Source organism: Pseudonaja textilis, chromosome 1 (genome assembly GCF_049901715.1).
Source record: "Pseudonaja textilis isolate UNSWEBS1 chromosome 1, rPseTex1.2, whole genome shotgun sequence".
NCBI classification, from domain to species: Eukaryota; Metazoa; Chordata; class Lepidosauria; order Squamata; family Elapidae; genus Pseudonaja; species Pseudonaja textilis.
Genome location: NC_141990.1, coordinates 18,224,654 through 18,242,461, shown reverse-complemented (window position 1 = coordinate 18,242,461; position 17,808 = coordinate 18,224,654). Strand labels below are relative to the sequence as shown.

General features: G+C 37.1%; 1 protein-coding gene across 1 annotated transcript in view; it reads left to right on the top strand.

Moving 5' to 3' along the window:
- ZZEF1 (zinc finger ZZ-type and EF-hand domain containing 1) overlaps positions 1–17,808 on the top strand; it is a 68,260-nt gene that overhangs the window by 26,479 nt on the left and 23,973 nt on the right. The window contains exons 16-33 of the mRNA XM_026708690.2: positions 496–626; positions 942–1,012; positions 1,961–2,075; positions 3,363–3,522; positions 3,686–3,807; positions 3,905–4,027; positions 4,984–5,150; positions 6,319–6,400; positions 6,529–6,730; positions 7,502–7,650; positions 8,523–8,763; positions 9,593–9,672; positions 10,566–10,659; positions 11,553–12,045; positions 12,809–12,973; positions 13,173–13,292; positions 15,044–15,205; positions 16,664–16,793. Of these exons, the coding sequence (XP_026564475.2) occupies positions 496–626; positions 942–1,012; positions 1,961–2,075; positions 3,363–3,522; positions 3,686–3,807; positions 3,905–4,027; positions 4,984–5,150; positions 6,319–6,400; positions 6,529–6,730; positions 7,502–7,650; positions 8,523–8,763; positions 9,593–9,672; positions 10,566–10,659; positions 11,553–12,045; positions 12,809–12,973; positions 13,173–13,292; positions 15,044–15,205; positions 16,664–16,793 (2,807 nt within the window). The remainder of the gene's footprint in view (positions 1–495; positions 627–941; positions 1,013–1,960; positions 2,076–3,362; positions 3,523–3,685; positions 3,808–3,904; positions 4,028–4,983; positions 5,151–6,318; positions 6,401–6,528; positions 6,731–7,501; positions 7,651–8,522; positions 8,764–9,592; positions 9,673–10,565; positions 10,660–11,552; positions 12,046–12,808; positions 12,974–13,172; positions 13,293–15,043; positions 15,206–16,663; positions 16,794–17,808) is intronic.

Genomic DNA, 17,808 nt, shown 5'->3' with positions numbered 1-17,808 from the left:
GTCCTTGACTTAATAACAGTTCATTTAATGACTGTTCAAGTACAATAGCACTGAAAAAAGTGACTTGTGACTGTTTTTCACACTCATGACTGTTGTAGCATCCCCATGGTCACATGATGAAAATTAAAACACTTGGCAACTGGCTCATATTTATGATGGTTGTCATATCCCAGGGTCACGTGATCCCCCTTTGCAACTTTCTGACAAGCAAATTCCATGGGGAAATCCAGACTCACTTATCAACTGTGTGTTGCTAACTTAACAACTTCAGTGATTCGCTTAACAACTGTGGCAAGAAAGATTGTAAAGTGAGGCAAAACTCGCCGAACAACTGCTTCACTTAGCAACAGAAATTTTGGGCTCAATGGTGGTCGTATATCTAGGAATACCTGTATGAGATGAGATTATTAAGTTAGAATAAAAACAGCAGGAAAAGGAATTGGAATTCAAAATGGTTTATTGGGCCAGCATATTTTTATCTTTTTTAACACACAGTTGTTAACAGTGACAGTGAGTCCACACCACTGAAGACTCTGAAGCAGGAAGTGACTAACACATTACTGAATGGAGCGGCCATCTTTTTCCCCCAGAGACATACCAGGCGGCAGCAGCTCTTTGCAATGCTGGTATGTTGTGTAGATCAGTGAAATGTAGCTTTTGTTGTATCTGTTACTTAAAAGTACTTTTTAAGATTAGATTCTTTAGATGCATGCATCTTCTGTCCAATCTACCTCAACTTTCCTACCAGAAACACATTTTTATTAGTTGTAATATTTATTAACTCTATTTTATCTTGTACATGTTCGTTGTAAATAACGCTATCTATATTCCATCCCTGCCATTTTGCATCTACCCGACAATCCTTTGAGGCTTATTTTTTCTGTTGCCAAAACTTTATGCTTGTGAGATTTATTTTTAAAAGAGCCTTTTCTATTCTACAGAATAATATTACAGAGCAGAAACACAATCCATCTGCGCAACTTACTTTCAAATCGCTTTGTGCTTATTTTAGGTAAGCAAGCTAATCTTTGCGTTTCTTGACTGAATTATCTCATTAGCATTTTTTAAAAAACATTTTTATATCTGGCATTTTGTGGTATGAACCTGCAGATCATCAGAATGAGATTGCTGACTCGGGAAACAAAAAAATAGATATGGTTAATATAGGAACTTCATCTGAATTACTTTAAAAGATAAACTGTGGCCATAAGGATTGAAAAATACATGGCTCTATTTTAAAACCTGCAGCCATTCATATGTTTGTTATATTTGTTGTTTGTTCCTATAGCATCTTTATTATTTTTACAAATAACACAAGGTGGCGAACATATTCAGCACACTTTCCTCCTCCTATTGTCCCCACAACAACAACCCTATGATGTAAGTTGGGTTGAGAGAGAATGACTAACCCAAGGTCACTCAGCTGGCTTTCATGGCACTCAGCTGGCTTTCATGAACTCTTACTTTCTAGCCTAGTGTGATAACCACTGGACCAAATTGGCTGAATGATAGATCCTAGTATCCCCTTTTATTGCTCATGCTAGCGGTGGTGGCTGACGTTGAATTCTGCATTATCTGGAGCAGTTTTTCTCAAACTTGGCAATTTCCAAGTGTGTGCACTTCTACTCCTAGAATTCCATAGCCAGCATGGCCATTGATAAGAATTCTGGCCATTGAAATACATATGCCTGGAAGTGGCCATGGTTGGGGAATACTGATCTAAAGATTAACCAGTTGCCAATTCCAATTGTTGAAAATGGATGTTCCATCTAGAGCAGGGGTCTCCAACCTTGGCAACTTTAAGACTTGTTGACTTCAACTCTAAGAGTTCCTCATCCAGCAAAGCTCTTTCATTTAAAATTATATTTAATTATAATTAAACATATTTGAAAGAACTGTGACCCTGCTCTAGAGTGTTTGGTAATTAACAATACATTACGATGGAAATCTTCTTTGCCAGTGATCAGGATCCAGGAGGACTTCTGCTATTACCAGATAAAGGAACTTCTGCAGATGTTGATGTTACTCAAGTGCTAACAGTGATGAAGACTCTCCTGATGGTGATGTCAAAAGAGGTTGTAGTTTTTAAAAATGTTTTTCCCATATGGAAGTGATAATTTATATATTATTTCTGGGAAGTCTGTGAAAGCTACTTCTGACAATATGTTCCAATAGTTACAGAACAGGTGTATCAGGTTTTTTTTCCAATAAATACTCTTAAGGTGACAATATTGATTGAATTTGCAAAAAATTACTGGCACATTTAATTACCAATAAAGCTGGGTTTTTGTTGGTCATAACCAAAGCTGAACATAAATTTTGTATGTTTTTAGTAATAAGCTCTTTTTAATATAATAGCCCTATTTTACAGCATTTTTAAATTAAACAATCGGTTGCAGATTGTGAAGTTATGGTGAAGTAAGGATGCCTAATTTTTTGGGGTGAAGTGTCACATTTGACATTTCAGATCTGCATTAAGCATTGCCCTTCCCAAAACAGGAGAAAGAACCAGCAGAAAACTGATTTTGTTTCAATTAAAATTATATTTAATTATAATTAAACGTATTTAAAAGAACTATGACCAAGTTGAAATGGTAGCTAGCTGGCCAACAAACTGTTTCATTTTGATTTCTGATAGGAAATCAAGTTAAACTTAATGATTCAATGCTGTTTCACAGATTTTTTTTAAAAATCCAAATAGCCATATCCAGTTTACTTATATGATGTTATCCCACCCATTTTATGATCCTCAATCCCTTCATCTCAGTCAGATTTGACTATTGACTGCCAAAAGATTGTCTACCTTGCTTAATTATTCTTGACACTTAAGACTTAAAAAGTGCAGTTTTTGTTATGTTATGCATTTAAAAATAATAAGTGGGGGGGAAATGTGATGTTGAATATCAATTCCTCCAGTTAGTTGTTCTAATTCAGGGATGGCAGCTCACAGGGAAATAACCTCTAAGACGTCATTTGCACCTGGCATACTCTTTGAGAAAATGGGACTGAAATTTTTGGATACAGATTTCTCGTGAGGGACCTTAAGGGATTGAAATTATATCCCTTAAAAACCCTGGAATCCTTCCCCAAATCAATCTGAGAGGTGCTAATTTTGAGGCAAGGATTAAAGGGCAGGCAATATTAAAGCACTGGCTGTGTTTCTTAAACTCTCTAAAACCTCAGGAAGCAGGGGAAAGTATCTGAAAAGCATCTATCTGCTCATTGGTTCCATACCTCTTCTGATCCCCAAGTAGAAAATGTGATCACTCTCAGGCCAAGAAAAGGGTGTGCATTTTATTCTAATTGCTTAATTTTTAGTTTTGATTTCTAACAACTTTGAAACTTAACTGATTTTCCCCCAGTGTGAAATGTTGATGAAGGACGTTGTCTTGCAAGATACTGGCCCGGTTCTCTCATCCTTATTCTGGTCAGTACAGGGTAGCCTCCTGTCTTGGTGTTACTTGCAACTTAAAGGCAGTGATGCAGCATCTAAACGTCTTGCCAAAGAAATCCTTACAAAATGTGAGTAATGTATCTGAGATAATAATCATAAGTAGTCACCAACAATTTAGTCTGTTTGAAAATGTGGAGAGATGTAATCCAATATAGTTAGTGGGCACTTAGTGACAGAATCTTGTTGCTGATATTTCCTCTAACTGTTGCCTTGTTCTCTTTTTCTATCTAGATGTGCAACAGTTCCTGTCAACTATTAAGACAATTTTAGATTCTCTCCTATCTCAATACAGTGTGAAAACCACTGTGGAAAAATTAAGCAACTCTGTTTTTGCCATGGTAGTTCGTCAGCTGGTGAGTGAGCTGAATGAGTTCCTACAGCACTTGCTTATTTCCAGTTTGGTGCCTCTTTTTGTAAGTGTTAACATCAGATGCGTTATGTGTTCCCTAGATTATCTTTCTGCAGGATTTCTGCATTTTAGACATCCCCCATGGGAGCCTCCTGCAAGATGTTGGCACATTGACAAAATTATTGAATGATCTGTCTGCAGAGCCTGAAAATTGTCCAAATAAGGTAACCTGAGAGGAAAACAATACAAATGCTTAACAATATTTCGTTTTTAACTAAATGCCGGTATTGTAATACAGTACCAACACTGTGGATAAGAAGTCATAGTGAAGCTCTTAAGTAGATTGCAGGCTTCTGGGTACTTAGGAAATTTTTATCTTCAGTTGGAACACATTCTTCTGGTATCTCAGCTTTTTGGTTACCTGTTCTATTCCAGGATCTGTTGCAAAATGCTGATAGGCTGTTAAAAGATTTTAAGACTAAGAAAATATGTGGAGTACATTCCTGGGAGTTCAGAGAGATAACCTGAGATTCTGGGACAAGTGTGAGGTGGTGGCTCATATGTTAAATAAGGAGTGACAGACCCACTTTCTAGTTTATTCTGAATCATAGAATCTCCTTGGGCCAGTCAGGCTTTTTTTTCTTCAGTTCAACCTACCTCATGCTAATATTATATTGGGGAAAAATAGGAAGAGTGAGTACTTCGTAAACGTTACCATGCTCTGAATGAAAAGATAGTATCCAAAAAAATAAGTATCTATTGTAGCTGGAGTAGAACTTGAAAACTCTGATTTTATTCAGTCATTAAATGAATCTTAGCTCTGTACTGCTCTATTTTTACAACTATGCTATTTGTAGCTGACATTTCTCTGTCCTGCTTAAAGCATGTTCCAAAATCTGTAAAGCATTACAGAGGCTTCACTTGAAACACAGATTTCTAGCCTCTGATATATGAAGATCTGTTGTTAACCAGGTTAGGAAAATCCAATTTTGAAAGTCAGATACAGCTTTTAAATTAAAGAAACAGATCCCTGAGTGAGCAGGCCCATAGCTACGAGACAAGTCAGGATCTAAAGTGAGGGTCTGGATTAATTTTCCATGCCACTGCATAAGTGGTCACAATTGTTTTTCAGAGAGGTTAACTAATATCTGCTTCTCCTCTGTGGTTTTATTTGTGTCAGATGGGTATAGAAAGCTGGCAGCAGGAGCAGCCAGTGGTACTACGAACATGGACAACAGAATCTCCCCATAACTATGATAACAACTGCCATGATGTTACTGTCTTTCTGTGCCCAGGAGCCACTTCCTTTGAAGTTGAGTTTGATGAAAGATGTGAAACGGAGCGGAGGCAAGTTGATCAATCCTGTATTAACATTTTTTGGTTAATATTTCCTTTTGGCCTTATTAGCTACGTTCTTAAAGCTACTGAAAAAAAAAAAGAGGTGGTTCTTAGATTGTTCAGGTAATACCAGTCCTAGGACTCTGCTTCTTCCAGAGCCAGAAATTTTAGATCTAGAACCAAATGTAAGAAGACAAATGTATGGTTTTGAACGATAACATTTGTCTCACATGTTAAAACTTCTCTCATCAAGTTCTTTACTGCTAATGTTTGCCACCCAAGAAAATATATTGTGGTAATCAGTTTCTTGTAGGGATTGCAGTTTATTGCATTCAGATGATCACACTAGTAGTAAGTGGCATCTTCAATTTAATCTAGTTAAAAAACTGAGATATTGACTAGGGTGCTTGTAAAGCAAGGGTCTTCAAACTTGGCAAATTTAAGACTTGTGGACTTCAACTCTCAGAATTCCTGAGCTAACATGACTGGAGGAGGAATTCTGGGAGTTGAAGTCCACAAGTCTTAAAGCTGTCAAGTTTAAAGACCTCTGTTGTAGAGGGAGGAGGGAATGGCCTTGAAGAACAGGAGGAAGAGCTGCTACTAGGCAATGTCTATGGAAGTTCTCAATCATCCAAGTCATGGTTGTCCCAAAGGTGCTTTTTCAAAAGGCAACTGGGCTTTCTTGATTTTTTTCCTTGAAAATGTTTCTCTTGTCCTCCAAGAAGCTAAATGCTTTCAAGGAAAAAAAAAAACCAAGAAAGGCCAGTTGCTTTTAAAAGCATCTTTGGGACTACCAAGGCAATGGTCAAATAAAAGGGACCTGAGCCCAGGCCAAGAATAAAACATGAGGAAACATCTCAGACAAGTGTCCTCTTTAACTCCAAGATCACTTCCTAATTTGGAAAAAAAAACAGAACGCACTTGGTAACTTTTCATGGGGAGAGTGGGCTTTCTGCTGTCCTGCTACTGGAGCCTTCTGCTGGCTATGTAACTCCCTTCTCCATATCAACTTTCTGTTTTCCTTCAGCATCATAATGGACCTTGGGTGGCCAATATCCATAATAAAAAAAATTTGTCTTGTGGCTCAGTTGCATGTCTTATTTTCCAGATTAATCACAGGGTGCCAAAATTAGCCCATTTAAGACTTGTCCTTTTAATTTGTTCAAAAACATTGTAGGTATGATTATCTGGAATTTACTGATGCCAAAGGAGCCAAAACTCGCTATGATACCAAAGTTGGAACAGATAAGTGGCCTAAGGTGAGTAATCTCCAGATTCTAAGCGAGAAATTCATATTGATGATGTTCATATCCCTGATATCTGATATTGACTTGTTCTTCTAACCTGTTAACACCTACAAAAATCTGGCTGTTTTATTGTTCTGTAGAAAGTGACCTTCAAAACTGGTCCTCGGTTGCAGTTTCTTTTTCACTCTGATAGCAGTAATAATGAGTGGGGCTACAAATTCTCTGTCACAGCCTATGGATTGCCTGATGTTGACATTTCTTGGGTCCTGGATTTGCATCTTCTTGTGGCCAAGTTAATGGGGCGCCTCGCCTCACAGAGTATGGTGTTAAAATCTTCACAAGGTGAGTAATTTATAGCTTAAATGCCTTCATTTTCAAATTCTTGATGCTTTTATAGATGGGACATGGATGTGATATGATACAGCTGAAAACTACGGCTGGCTTGTCAATTTTTATTTTCAAAGTTTATTTTTAAAATGCCTATACATTTAAGAGACAGTGGAAGAAAAGCTAAGCAATGTGCTTTAAAACAAATACTCAGCATCAAAGCTGAATTTGTCATTTGTTTAAATTCATTTAGAATTTCTGTGTTTCCATATCTCACCCACTCACTTATCCTCAAACGATTATCTTGTCTGAAGTGATGTGCATCTCCCCCTCCCTCTTCCGTCCCCTCCTTCGCTTCCTCCCTCTCTGAGTTGTAAGCCGTGCTTAGGGACTTCCTCCTGACAGAAAAGGAACAGATAATAATTTTGCTACAAAGGGGATTAGAATAGGGATATCTATCCTCTGGTGCTTTACTTTACTTTAGCCAGTATAGTTCCCCAAAGAAGTACTGGTCTATCAGGAAATCCAAGATCCAACAAAAATAACACCATAACCTATGGCAAGACTGAATGCATATATTGAAAGTCTCAGAAGGAATGGGAGCAAGGGTGCAAAGAGTGCCGATTTCTAAAAGTTTATATGTATTGGCTGGGTTTTATAGTGAATTTACTTTTCATTTTGTACTTTGTAGAAATCTTTGTAAATATAGATTACAAACTATAATCTTAAAATATATTAAATTTGATGAAGCCTCTTCTAATCTAACTTAGTGTTTATTCTCTTCAGGAGTAGAAAGTGAAATAGAATTGCCTCCCACAGAAGCAACAGCTGTTCTTAACTCTCCTTTATGGAAACCTGTCTTCAGGCATCGGATGCGTTCTGAGCAAATGCCAGTAGACAGAAAACAAAGCCAAACTCAACAGGAAAATAAAAAGGTATTAAGGTTGGCGACTTACACTTACTTAGTAACACCAATTCAGAGAGCCTTTTGATCATTTTCCCCCCCATCTTTTCTGATAGCTGTTTTATCATTCAGGGACTGGAATGCTGTGCCACAATTCTGTATCAGATAGAGTTTGGATTAAAAGTATGTTTAATTTCTGTCTGGGAGCAACTGTAATTAGGCTAGATTTCATTCGTGGGAGGAATCTCCTTTTTTTCTACACTAATTTTAGAATTTCTTCAGAGTTCATGTTCAGTTGTCATGTAATCTTTGTTTTTGTGGATATTCTTTTACTTCCTTGCCTGGAATATGTATTAGCCTAATACAATAAGAGTGCTGAACTATAAATCAAACCAAGGATTTATTTATACAGTATAGAATTTAAAATTATAGGATTTTTATAAGAAATTTACCCACAATGCAAAGAGTGCTGAGATCCTACAGATTTATCAGGGTTTTATTTTCTTTAATAAATTGGCATTGTTACTGATACTTGAATAACTTAGTTGAAATCTTGGCTAGTTTGTTGATTTTTCCTTCTCATGGTAAAGCCAACCATCCGCAAAGAATGGAGAATGGAGGATATAACACTGCAGGTTTCTAATTCCATTTCAGTTAGGAAAGTAGAAAATGGATTTTTAAGATTAATGGTCCTGTTTTTAAATCTAAATAGGATATCTTCTTTTTTTGAATTTCTTAAAATTATTTTTACTGCATCTATGTTAAGTTTTTATTCAAACTGATTAAAAGTTTTTATGACATTATTTGTTTTAATGTTCATGTTGCAAGAATTAATCTTCAGGAACTTAGAGTTGGGTTGAAATAGAAGTTAATGCCGGTATCTCTTCTGATGTTCTTTTTTAGGCAGTCAACTCAGATGCCAACTGCTGCCATAATTTTCTCCTTGAGTTCTCAAAGTCAGACCCTGCCCAGGAGTTCGGTGGGCCAAATTCCGAACTTTTCAAAGGACTCTTACAGGCATGTAATAAACAGGCTCCAAAGACAGATATAGTTGCTGGTTCCACTATCGATCAAGCTGTCCAATCTACATTTGCTGCTTTGGTGTATCTCTCTCCAGATTTGTATGGGAAGCTGCAAAAATATGGTAACTTCTACATTAGTGAATATATATTCATAACAAAGACTGCTGCTCTTATTACATAGCAGCCTTCTGTGGCATGATGTTCTCCACATGTGCTGGATGACAGTGAACATTCAGAGGTTGTGGCAGCTGGAGGATTATGGGAACTGTAGATTAGCAAATTAACTGGTCATCAGGGTGAGAAAGTTGTTATTTAAAATTCACCAGAAAAGTACAGCTTGCATGTTTTTTCAAATAATATTTGATCTTGACATACATCACTTTATATACAAGGAAAACCTGAAGCATTAGGCTCCAGAAATCAGTAGTGTTATCGGCAGGGAAAGGTGTACACAAATTAAATTTTCCTAGGAAGCTTAGTATGGGAAACCACTCTTGAACATTCTCCTCTGAAGAATGTTTTGAGATATGTTTAATTTCCAAGACACCATAATGGGGTATCATATTTGATTGGGGTGCATTTGCAAGGTTACTTTGTGATTCTTCTACCTCAAAAGATGGGAGACCTTTTGATACCTTGGTTGATCCTAGTTGTCCTGATCTTAGAAAGATGGGTGTTGGGTTGTAACACATCATTCTGGTCCTTGATGTAATCAGATGAAAGGGGAAGACATGTATTCCTGAAAGTACTGTAAAGTCGTAGACCAAGATGGTTGGGAATTCTGGAAGTGATAGAAAGGTCAGTTCACTATTTTTCCTCAGCAAAGCTTTGCCACCTCTTTAAGAAAGATCTAGAAAGATTTCGCACCTTGTATGAAGGATGTGCCTTGTTCTTTGACTAATTTAGATTAAAAGGATGTGTCATCTTATCTCCATCTTTTTGTCCTTGCAGTGAATAGTGGTGGCAAATCTCCTTTAAGTGAAGAATTTGCACAAGTATATTTGCTGGCAGATGGGATCAGAATATGGATGGTAAGATGTCTGCTAAGTGTTATCATATATTCGTCATTTACTAAGTGGGTCACAGAGTTGATCTGTTTTGGAGCTGTTCAGAATTGGTCAGATGTTGATTAAATGCTTGAATATCTCTAATGCTCTGCTTGATCAATTACCAACTTTTATGGGGCAATTAATCCTGCAAAACTCATTTTTCATGGAATTGATCAATGTCTGTGCAGATTGTACTCCTAAACAGGTGAGAGCTCCCAAATGACCTTTCATTTAAAAATAGCATAAAATCTTGCTACTCAACATCAGAGGTTCCCAACTGCCAGTCTGCAGCCTGGTACCAGTCCGTGCCCCATTGGGAACTGGGCTGCGCAAGCTGCATGTGAGTGCATGATGCTCTATTTGTGGCGGGCGCACACCAAGCCACCCCCTCCCCCCCGACACCATTCCATTCCATGGAGCCAGAAAGGTTGAGGACTGCTGCTCTACATGTCAGGGAGCATGTTTAGCAGGTGCTATCCCCCAAAATATACTAAATTTCTGGAAGAGGAAGACGTCCACTTAAATGTATCTGAGACAAGCACATCTTTCATATATCAATTGGTTTTCCTGATGAGTTACTGGTATCCTTTCTTAGGCAAGAAATGACATGAAAATTATGTTGTTAACCCATTCATCAAACTAATGGTCATATACTTCCTGATGCAATCTGACTGAACTAATCATTTTCAAACTTAGGTCTCTAAATTGCCCATTCTTATATTTTTCTAGGATTTTTTTTTTAAAAGCTGTGGACTTATAATACAATCCCATTGGTCTGTTGATCTTCACTCATTGTGAGAAAATATGTTTGTGGAGATGTCATCTGAGAAAGGCTAATGTGAGCCATATTCTCTTTTAAACTCCCTTTTCTGCAGCTGGAAATGAAGCAGAAGTTCCTCATGGGCCAAGGAAGTAATGGGGAGGAGCAGCAGGCTAGTGAGATGAGCGAGGTAAACCCAGAATGTCTTGGTAAGTCTCTTTCTGCACTCGCCTCTTTTTGCAATCCTATTAGTTATTAATAGTATGTCCATTTTCCAAAGAACTTTTTGAAGAACATTTGTCTTTCTCACAAAAAGTCCAAAAGCGGCTTCATTATCAACTTAACACTCTCTTTTAAAATACAACCAGATAACTCTTCATTCTATACTTCGTGCCTTTTTCTATAAACGCATCTCTAAATCTTCAACCGTCCTTATTAATCAGCAAAAATCCAGTAAAAATTAGCCAAAAACATTCACAGACATTTCTGTATATTATAATTGCAGAAATAACAAAATTCACCAAGGAGAAATACTTATTGGTATCTGTAGAAAGTTACTCTTTAACTGAACAGCAAATTATAATCCAAAAATTGCATTAGAAATGAGAAAAACAGGTTCTAGTGTCTATAAATTAGGGTATGAACTTGAGGGAAGACCCCGTCTCCCTATTGCTCGCTTGATTGAGGAAACCTTTTCTTTTCTGTCTCTCAGTAGTCCCAAGGTCTTGTTGCTCACTGGGCTCTGTTTGAATTACAGCATCCACGCTCAGTTTTCCATTGCCTGGATTGACAAAACACTGCACTGACATGCTTGAGGCCAACCCTGAAATTTTCAGGAGATCTCACCCAAAGCATTATTCTAATAGTTGCTTTAATGTGTGTTAAATTTGTATTGCTTTTTTAATAGTCTGCATCATTCATTCATTCATTCATTCATTCATTCATTCATTTCTTTCATTTCTTTCATTCACTTGGAAATGCTGTATTCCAAAGGTGGATGTTCCAGATTTCTAAACAAGAATCGCAAGAATAGTCTGAGATCCTGGGGTGCAGAGTGTTGCTTGTGTTATTGTTACAAAACATATATTGCCTTCCATTGTAGCCCAGCAGTGTATCCAGAAAAGTCTTCTGTTGCTGAATTTTTTGCCTGTACGGGCCAAGACTGAAGGTCTTAACTCTGATCATCTGGAGGACCAAGGGCAAGGCCTTAGTGGTAAACGCCATAGGACAAGTTCTGTCATAGAAGCAGATTTCCAAGCTTCACATCCATCACCTGCTTGTGAAGCAACCGGTTTCCCTTTCCCAGAGGGAGGTCAGAACTCTGAACTCAAGAAAAAACAAGTGCCCGATTCCCCACAGAGGGAACTGGCTTCAGCATCCCAAAGTAATTCCCTGGAAAAAACCTCAGAGACAGAAGAAACCTTGTCCCCCCCTTCTACCCCAACCCGCAAGCCTCCATTCAGCCGTGGAAGGCTAAGACTTCTCTCCTTCCGCTCAATGGAAGACTCTAAACCTGCACCCAGCATCAAGGAGAAATATCCCATCTTGAAAGACATCTTGGATTTCATTAAAGATCGGTCTCTTTCCCATGAAAGGTGAGCCAAATTGCATCCTGGATGCAAATCTGTGCATAGGGTTGATCATATTTTCTGCTTTAGAGTTCCAGGAGTGGCTATGTTGTTTAACCCTATAAGTTATAGTCAATAAAGAATTGAAAATACGTTGTGGCAAGCAAACTCCGGACATTAAACAGGGAGGGAGCAAATGAAAGAAAATATATTTTAATAATTATTTCAGTACTCAAACATAGTGAAATAGTCCCTATTTTAGTAAAGAAAATAATTTTTTGTTTATAGTTCTAGAGCAGATATCAAGTGGATTATTCTATAGAAGAAAAATGTAGGAAATTAACTTTGAACGTTCAACAACAGCCCCAATTAATGTCAGAACAAAGCAAATATGGAGCTTAACTTCTCTTTGAAATTGCATAAATTGATCTTTGAAGTATGGCAAACTGAAAGCTATGTTTCCAACAGCCCAAGTGTAAGAGCATTGTGAAAATGATAGCGGTATTAACTGGCTCCTCAGGACTTGAGACTTGACAGAATAGTGAAAGGCAACCATTCAGGTGCTCCAGGATAAGCAACTTATGCCATTCTATCCTATGCTAATTTAGAAGAAAAACATAGTCTGTTTAATCTTAAGTTTAACCCATGACTTGAGGCAAGATTCATATAGCTTTTTCCATACCAAGATTCTGTAAATTCTGAATTCTGTTCCATGCATCCAACATCTAAATATGACGGTGGTGGTAGTATTCTGTCATCACATTTGGATATGTGTGTGTTTTATCCACAGTGTCCAGAAAATCCTTGCTTTGAGGAAAGCTCAAGCCAAAAGTATTTTGGAAGTGCTAAAGATGATCCTCCAGTGCCTAAAATCCCTCAGCCAACCTCACTGTTTTGTTCCACCTTGCATAATTTTCCTGCTGGAGCTTTTAGCTTGCCAGAAAGACTTCACAAAGTAAGACATGGTGAAAACCATCCCCCTGACATTCCATCAACTTAGACCATACACAGTTGGACTGGTGTGCTTTGGAATGTCCACTTGTCCATGGAATCTCCTACCCCCATATCCCATATATACACATGTAATGTTGGTATCACCCAGTGTAGAGTTTATGTTGTAGTTTGCTAGCCTTATTTTGTTTGTTTGTTTCCAGCTATTTTGGACACTTAGAAGGGTGTGGGGCTGAATTACACCGAGAAATACGGGAATCCTTCTACCAGCTGCTTCACTTCTTGGTCAATGCTTTGAAAGGATTTAACAACTACAGTGACAAGTATGAGCATTATTAATAAAACATGCTGAATTACTCTTTCATGTTATTATTTATGTTGGTAATTGATCTTCTTGGTAGTCATTGGTCCTTCTATGATGGAGAGTTTATAAACTTATTGGCTCAATTTGGAAACATACATACATATACTTTTCTGAAACTTTGAGATATTTTATTATTTTATATGGATTTTTATTCAACTTTTTGTAATGATGTAGCTGATTGTTAGCCTCTCAGAGTTATCAGGAATGAATACTACAAAAATGTTATAAATAAATAATCACCATGTATTGTTTACAGTGGATCAGTTTCTGAGATTATTTCATTGCTGTATTCAGATATTGCTGAATTAGTTGCTGTAAAACTGTTGATTCACAGGGTCAGACAACTGTACCTTTATATCTATCTATCTATCTATCTATCTATCTATCTATCTATCTATCTATCTATCTATCTTTGGTTATTCAGGTTTTCTCCCACGTAAAATTGGAAGTGTCGTGGCGACGTTTCGACGAAGTCTTATTCGTCATCTTCAGGCTTGTGTCTTCAGGCTTCTCGAGAAGCACAAAGCCGAAGACACAAGCCTGAAGATGACGAATGAGAGTTCATCAAAATGTCGCCAAGACACTTCCAATTTTACACAGGGGAAAACCTGAATAACCAAAGATCCACATACAAATACCTGCGAAAACCTCAGAAAATATATATATATATATACACACACACATATTTTTATATATATAAGTGCTTAATAAACAGTATACTGTCTGGGTCAATTTAGTTATACATAATAATAGTTAATAAAATTATTTACTTGTACATAGTGGTATTCTTCCAACTTCTAATTTCTGCCTCTATTATCATTGATAAAACAAATCCCATGTTGAAAAATATTCTGTATCTTCTTTATCCTTTATCTTTAATGCTAACCTATCCATTTCAGCACAATTGGTATCTTTTGATTATATTATTCATAGAAACTATTATTCCAATCAGTGAGTTATTTAAAAAAATCAGCTGGACTGTCTTGGTCTATCAAATTAAACTTTCTCTTAGAAAGAGAGTTCTTGAAAATTGGATGTCCATTTTAGAAACCTGCATGGCAAGCATAACAGCAGGTCTTAATTAAGCAGAATTTGGCTTTCCCACAATTCGGTTAATAGATCAGATCAGTTTCTATACTATATAAAGCTGATTTAGTGATATATTTAGTGATTATATTGGATGTATTTAGTTATATACAATTTTTAGCTAAGGACTACATAGACTGATACAGTTAAGCAAGACTCTGGTATCTGAATCAATTTTAAATAAGTTATTAAACTACAACCAAAGCACGGCTTCATTTCTGATAACATTTTAGACAGACAAAACTGCAGTGGCATCTTTTCAGGTCACATTAAATTTAAATAATCAAGTTTTAGGAAGACTGAGTGGCTATTGTCAATATAAGTATGCAAAAATTTACTGACTTCCATGCAGTGGCTTCTTTTTTGTTTCTTCGTTGGATTTCAATTTAGTGTGAGAAATTTATCAACATGTGAAGTAAGATTCAGGAATTTTTAATATTAATAGCCATTAGGTGACATTTCATTTTTTTTATATACACTTACTGATAGAACCGAATACAACTGTTCCACTAATGGAGATGGTGAGCTATCATTACCTTGACTTAGAAAGAAAGTTATATTCTGCATACAACTAGATGACACTAACTCAATTTCAATGAATTATTATTATTATTACTTGTTTAGATCATTACTACCTGCCTTGTCCTGTGTGCAGACGTGTCTCCTTCACTTTTTGGATATGGGCTGGGAAGCAAACGATCTTTCCTTCTTCATTGATATTCATCTACCACGTCTCCTCCTTACCATGTCACAAGAAAACATAAGTACGCATGACAAGATAATTTGGTAAGTCAGGAAAATATGTAATATTAAAAAGAAAACTCAGTTAAATAATTTCAAAATACGTTTTGGACATGGGCATTTTCCACAACCACTTTAAAAACTCATTAAAATGGAGTGAAATATTTAAATGATTATATATAGAATGTACTAATATTGTAAACATTATGACTTCACTATTAGTCACTTGCTGCAAAGAGGGAATAGAATCTTAGAATAGAGTCTTAGATTTGGTTTGGTTTGGTTTGGTTATCTAGAATAATTTAGTCATTGCTTAAAGCTATATTTAGATTTGTCTGCAACTGCACGCAGGCATCAATGCATACCTACACTGCAAAGGGATCGATGGGTGTGCATAAGTTGCAGATAGTTGCAGATGAGTTGACATGCACACCTCCCAAATCTCAACTACACATTGTGCAAAGATGTGCATCCTGCATGGTGATTGTGTTTTCTGTGCTTCATTGTTTGAATGTTCCCTTCCAGCCAAATGGTTAACATTTGCAAATGTATAAATACAATAGCCATGCAACCATCTCCAAACAACAAACATACACATTTTCTCATGTGGAATGATGCAGAAGTAAGAAGTAAGTAAGGATTTTAAGCAATCATGATGTATCTTAGTGGTCAGAGGAGGCCTTGAGTGACCTGTTGCAACACTAAGTCTTCCCCACCCTAAGATACCACATATGCATTTGACGACCTGTGCATTAGCAAATTAGCAAATGCATTGGGTAAAGTGGGGTGGTGGTCACATTTAATGTGATCCAATTAATGAATCCTTGGGTTACAAATGTAATTGGCAGGCTGTATTACATTCGTAACTTGAGGATTATACCTGTACATGCTTTTGAACAGCTAGGTTGGCAGGAGTTTTGAGGCAAGTGATGGGAGCTCACTCCATCATGTAGTGGTAGGACTCCAGAATATAGACTTTCTTCAGCGTCTTTTAAGCCACTGAGCCACTGCATCTCTTCTAATTAGATACAGGATGCTACAATTATAGTTCTACTGATAACATTTTATTAAACATTTTTATTAAAGGTGAAGCAGTAATTGTGAAGCAGGTAAGCTCATTCTTCTGGGTATTTAGAATTTCTATTGATGTTGTCTTAGAGGTATTTCATCTTTTGTGAGAAAGAAGATGTAAAGCAGATTTTAAGATGACATTTCTGTGTTTCACATCTTAAAGCTGTACTTAATTTTTTTAAAAATATCTCTTTGCAACTGGATGTCCTGCTGTTATATTGTACTTTGACTACTATATATTTCCTACCCAAAGGTCATGCCAGCTAAAAATGCTAAAGGCTAAGATCATTACATTTCAAAAGCAGCAACATAGCAAACCAGAAACTACAGCTTCTTCTGTTTTAGTTTTGTTTATGCAAATTTGTTGGAGATGGTCTGTCTGGCTTTGTCATTTTTCTGTAATGAGTTTTAATGTAATGTCTTTGTTCTCAGCCCATGCAACAAAGAAGAAGAACTTGCTGACTACAAGCAAAACTCAGAGTGGATGGACGAATGCCAGGAAGGAGTTTTTGAAACGTGGTGTGACAAGATAAGCCAAGCAGATCCTGATAAGCAGAGAAAGGTCATAAGGATAAAAATGTTAACGTTTTTCTTTTCAGACAGAGATTTTAAAACAGAGAGATGTACTGTAGCTTACATATGTTAAATGTTTTTGGACAGTAGTAGGACTGGAAGAGTGTTTAGGAATCTCTGAACAGCTAGTCCCTGATTTATGACTGTAATAGCCTGGCAATTAGAGTCATAAGTTGTGATAATCATTAAAGCGAGTCATCACGTGACCAGTTGTACCATCTTTTCTTTGCAGTGGTTGTTAAGTGAACACCATGATTGTTAAGCCCCCACCACCCACCCCTTTTTTTTTGTTGCTGTGGGACAGTTTTTGCTAGAAACCAGAAATAAATGCCAGTTTATGGCAGAAACATAAATTGCGGTTCTCTTAGAAATATAAACCACGATTGTGTGATTGCAGGAAGCTGCAAACAGCCATAAATATAGACCTGTTGCCAGGTGCTCAAAGTGTGGTCATATTACCACAGGGGAGGATAGCAATCGGAATAACAATAGCAATAGCACTTAGACTAATATACCGCTTCACAGTGCTTTTACTGCCCTCTCTAAGTGGTTTCCAGAGTCAGCATATTGCCCCCAACAATCTGGGTCCTCATTTTACCCACCTTGGAAGGATGGAAAGCTGAGTCAACCTTGAGCCTGGTGAGATTTGAACTGCCAAATCGTTGGCATCCAGCAGTCAGCAGAAGTAGTCTGCAGTACTGCACTCTGACCACTGTGCCGCCACCACGGAACTTAGAAACCAGGTTGTAAGTTTTTGGAGGGGGCATCTGTTATTACTTCCGATGGTCACTAAGCGAGCCATCATATGTCAAGGACTACCTCTGTATCCAAGCCTGTTGAGCTTCAGAAAGATGCTATTACACAACTTTTCAAAACAAAACCAGAATATAATATGCATTTCTTCCCTTTGAAATTCAAAGCAATTCTGTCAGCGAAATTACTTTTGGGTTTTGGAAGATGCCATCCTTCTTGGATTCCCATTTTCATCTGATTGCTCCTGTGCT